This window comes from Aplysia californica, unplaced genomic scaffold, assembly GCF_000002075.1.
Source record: "Aplysia californica isolate F4 #8 unplaced genomic scaffold, AplCal3.0 scaffold00093, whole genome shotgun sequence".
In the NCBI taxonomy this organism is placed as follows: Eukaryota; Metazoa; Mollusca; class Gastropoda; order Aplysiida; family Aplysiidae; genus Aplysia; species Aplysia californica.
Genome location: NW_004797363.1, coordinates 1295255 through 1299856, shown reverse-complemented (window position 1 = coordinate 1299856; position 4602 = coordinate 1295255). Strand labels below are relative to the sequence as shown.

Sequence of the window (4602 nt, the reverse complement as noted above, 5' to 3'; positions counted from 1 at the left end):
TGAGAGAAAGAACGAGTGGAGAGAGAGGGGGGCGAGGGGAGAGAGAGGGTGAGAAAGAGAGAGAGAGAAAGAAAAAGAGAGAGAGAGATGGGGGGAGGGAGAGAGGGGGAGAGAGGGAGAGAGAGAGAGAGAGAGAGAGAGAGAGAGAGAGAGTGTGTGTGTGTGTGTGTGTGTGTGTGTGTATGTGTATTGGGGGTTTGAGGGGGGGGGGAGAACATAGAGAAGGGGAAGGGGGAGAAACTTAAGCTGGATTGAGAGTAAGGGATAAGAGTGTAGGGAGAGAGGATGTAGACGGAGAATGAGAGACAGGAGGAAGGTCCAGGAGAACCCTGAAAACGGGTGTCTTCTTATTCTACGTGGATACAGGCAAAGTGGGCCCACACGTATATTATCATGTTTTGGAATTAGAAAAGGACAATTGATACAGGAGCAATCTTTAGACCTACATCATCATCATCACCCTGGATCAGGGTATAGACCAGGACCATTTCCTCCTTTCCCTGTCCTGGGCTAGCCTCTTGATATCATGGCCTGTCTTCCCATTTTTCTGTTCAGCATTCTCTGCTGCTATTTCCATGTTATTCCATGTGGCCTTCCCCTTGATCTCTTACCATGTGGATTCTAATCCAACACTTTCTTTGTAATGCAGCCGCCTGGCTTCATGAGAGTATGCCCCATACATGTATATATATATATACAGTACCCTAAAACAAATGCAAGACACTTCCAAAAGTAGTCTGTCCCCGTGGTTTTATGCACATCGCATAATTTAGCAAAATTTTGATCATTTTTTTTGCACAATTTCTTATTATTTTCCTTCATTATACTTCGTTAAAATTAACAGAATCGCATGATTTCACATTTGGGGGCTCAGTTTGTATAATTTAATTTATTTATTTTTTGGGTGCATTTAATAAAAACCAATGAGACAGTGTAATGCACTTTTAAAGCCATTTTTGGGAGTCACAATAACGTTCTCAAAACTGCAGAGAGTAGGGATGAACCAAGGAATAAACTCCTTGGGATGAACCCTTTCATTTTATGAGGTCAGAGTTCAGGGGTCATGATATGCTCATGAACTCGTTAATGAGCTCGTACAAAGTCTGCGTTTCCTCGGGGCTGGGCTCGTAGGCCGTGACGGTACCATCGTCTTCTATCAGGACTCCGGGGACGTAGGTGTTGGCGCTGTCCTGGGGAATAGAGAGGGAAACAGACAGAAAGAGAGAGAGAGTGTGCGTGTGTGTGTGTGTGTGTGTGTGTGTGTGTGTGTGTGAGAGAGAGAGAGAGAGAGAGAGAGAGAGAGAGAGAGAGAGAGAGAGAGAGAGAAAGAGAGATGGGGCGGGAGGAAGATAGAGGGAGAGAGAGAGGGGGAAGAGGGAGAGGGGGTAGAGAGAGAGAGAGAATTGGGGGGGGGGGACAGGGAAGGTCCTTAATGGAGGCGAGCTTAGACGCACGCTCAGGTTCACTATGAAACAAACAATTTGATTAAATTTGGAACCAATTGAAAGGCAAAAAAAAGGGGGGGGCGAGGTTACCGGCCATGCGCACTCGATTGTTTTATATGCGAATCTGATGTTTTGCCTTTCATTTTGGGAGCCCATAATGCACGCACTTCGCAGCGAAATATGTACCGTATAGAGAGTACGAAGCGACACCGTGCAAGGGCTAGAATATTAAAATTCAAAATTCTATTGGAGGGGGGGGGGGGACTATTTTAAATGCTCAAAATTAAAAGATCTGTTGTCGTCGTTGATCTCAATAGAATTCTCTATTTTACAAAGGCCATCGGCTTCTGTTGTTTTTCGGATGAAAATTTTACCACAAACGTTTTAAACCACTTAAACTGATCACTGACCAAACCAAGCGTGCTATGAATTATTGTGAATTCAACCAACTTGTGTTTCCAGCGCCCATGTGATCTTTATTCTTATGCTGTTGCGAGCGCCGTGAAACTCTTACTAAACAAACAAACTCACAAAAGTACCTGAATGAGTTTGGATGGGTTCGTGTACTTGTACAGACTCTTGATGCACGGACATAGAAGGCAGCACGGACTTCCGGTGCCGAAAGCCACGACGCATGCGCGAGGGTCTGAGGCGAAGCAGCCAATGATGATCAAGAACAGTAGCACCCCTAGGAGCGTGTATCCGGCGTAATGTAAGAGTTCTCTCACCATCTCCTCGTCCGCTTTGTGGCGGTCATCTTCCGTGATGACCTGCAGCAGACAGCAACACACTTTATGGGACCACGTGCGAAGCTATGCACTAACTAAGAACTAAAAAGTATGTCTTTTCAATGCCCTCCCCCCCCCCCCCCCCCCCAACCTCCAAATAGGCATTTTAGAATATTTAGGAGGCGGACTGCTTTGATCTTACCCATCCTCCCCTTTGAAAGTATCAGTTAATTATTTTATAGCACCACCCAAAAATCGTGTATGTACATGCTAGGAAGGGGGTTGGGGGGGGGGGGGGGGTTGTCAGTTATTTTAAAGGAAGTTCTCCATTTGGCATCAACTAGTCATTACTTGTATTGTTGTACATCCCAAAGCTTGCAACATGAATTGTCATCCACAAATTCATTATAGCTCATCTTTAAATATCCGATCAGAATAAAAAATCTTATGTTGAGATAATAAAAGCAATCAAGCGACCGCAAAGGTAAATTGGGCTTTAATTAAAAATAAAAACCTTTTTCAGAGACATCGGAATGGTGCACCAAGCTGCTGAAAATGTTTAGAATTGCATTGTTGCTTATTGCATGAGCATGTACCCTGATTTTGAGCTATTGAAAAGTTACTTCTTGTGGCTTATTTTAACTTATGTAGATCTACTTACTGGTTCAGTTAGCTTTGAAGTTCACTCACCCCAATAACTTTTCCTCCATGTATAGCTTAGCGGTGAGGTTTTCTATGGTAATTCCCAACTTACACCACATATCGGATGCCATTGAGCTAACTCGTCAAAATGATTTTTTATCTATTATAATAATCAAGATTAGGCGGATCGCTGTCGCATTCAGGGGACTAGAATTCGATTCACAGGTGGGGATAGAATGTTAATCGGTTTATCAAATATCTGGGTCTTTCTGTTGAAATAACATAGTTCCTCTCAACCTGGGTTAGCGCTGACAGCAAGGGTCTGAAACCCGCCTTCTAAATGAGTTAAATTGTATCCATAGGGGCGTAAAAATTCCTACATTTTGAAAAAAAAAGTAATGCGTAATTAATATGTGTAACCTGAAAGAGATCTGGCTCTTCTGTACCAGTCTGTATCTGCTGCGGGGCGTCGCCTGGTGCTCCCCGGATGCGTGCAGCCATCTTGAGTTGCTGTTGGTCAACAGATTTTGTCTAGATTTTCTGTTTTTGTTCTCTTTAAGAGCAATTGCGTGTATTATATTATTTTCTCTTTTATTCTCCTTCACTTTCTATCATAGCCTCCACTGATAAGAGGAAAATTGAGCCAGGCTGAACGTTCAGGTCTCGCAAATCTGTGGTCCCGTTTTCTTCTGCCTAGGAATGTTATTATTATTTGCTGCAATTAAGATCTGCTCACTTCCGTCCAGAAGCGATTGCGAGTTGCACGCACAAATCTAAATCTAGATCAATCTGCACGTAGACTTGGTTTTCTTTTTAACATTTTAGCACCCAAAGGCGATTTACTCTGGCAAGACTGTATGTTTTAATTCGTAGATGAAAAAAAAATTGCTAAGAATTAGAACCAAAGTTTAGCAGAACTCTAATGCAGTTAGTGACAATTATTAGTCTATGGAATTCGGAACAAAAGATGTCTTTTCGCAGTCGAGTACAGCTTCTTCCTCGAGGGCTTTGTCTTGAAACCACTCACGATAGGTTCTTTAGTAAACAGAAAAAGCTCACAAATCAATCACTTACAGTACGGTCAAAATCGCGGAAAAGGGGATTATTCACAGCACTTCCCGCTTGTCTCACACATTTTGCATACGCATACTGCCTCACCAATGACACTTTAAAGTGCAAAATTTGTTACAAAAAATTCATTTTATATTGAGCACATTTTTTTTCTCTTAAGGCTCTAAAAACATGCGTTCAATAAAGATAGTGTCATGACTAGAAAAAAAAGGACGGGCTTGCTTTTAAAAGCGATATTGTCCATAATTAGATGTAAACCTTGTTAAATCTGTAGAAACCATCCACTTAGATTTTTTATTCGTATTTTTAAAAGAATTTTCTAGAATACTCCCAGCAGATGTTTACAAAAATATTGATCTCTTAAGATGGATTGATTCAAGTCAGTGTGCAAAAGCCGAGGAGTCCATGTTCGATAGTTTAAGAAATATTTGACAATAAGTTGCGCAACGAAAATGTGACCACATTATAGTGAAGGACAAAGCACCACTCTCGCTAGGCTCGAGTGTGTGTGGCATCCGCCCCTTCATTTCTCTCCCTAATGATTGCAAAGTTTTATCTGACATTTTTTTTACCGTTTTGAGTTACTTACTAACTAAGACCATGAGGTCAGAAAACAATCCATCTCAAATCTGCTCCGTCAAAATCGTAAGATTGTTCGGAATTGTTATTAAAATATTCAAGGAATCGCTTTCGAAAAAGCTTGGCCTGCTGCGAAA

At 42.0% G+C, this 4602-nt stretch overlaps 1 protein-coding gene across 1 annotated transcript; it reads right to left on the bottom strand.

Moving 5' to 3' along the window:
• Positions 1-931: 931 nt before the first annotated feature.
• On the bottom strand, positions 932-3943 carry LOC101854629. The gene is made up of 3 exons (XM_005095007.2): positions 3236-3943; positions 1985-2215; positions 932-1190 (listed from the first exon to the last, which is right to left on the bottom strand). Exons 1-3 carry the CDS (start codon positions 3314-3316, stop codon positions 1062-1064), a joined length of 441 nt encoding a protein of 146 aa, XP_005095064.1. The 5' UTR covers positions 3317-3943; the 3' UTR covers positions 932-1061.
• Between the last annotated feature and the right edge of the window lie 659 nt (positions 3944-4602).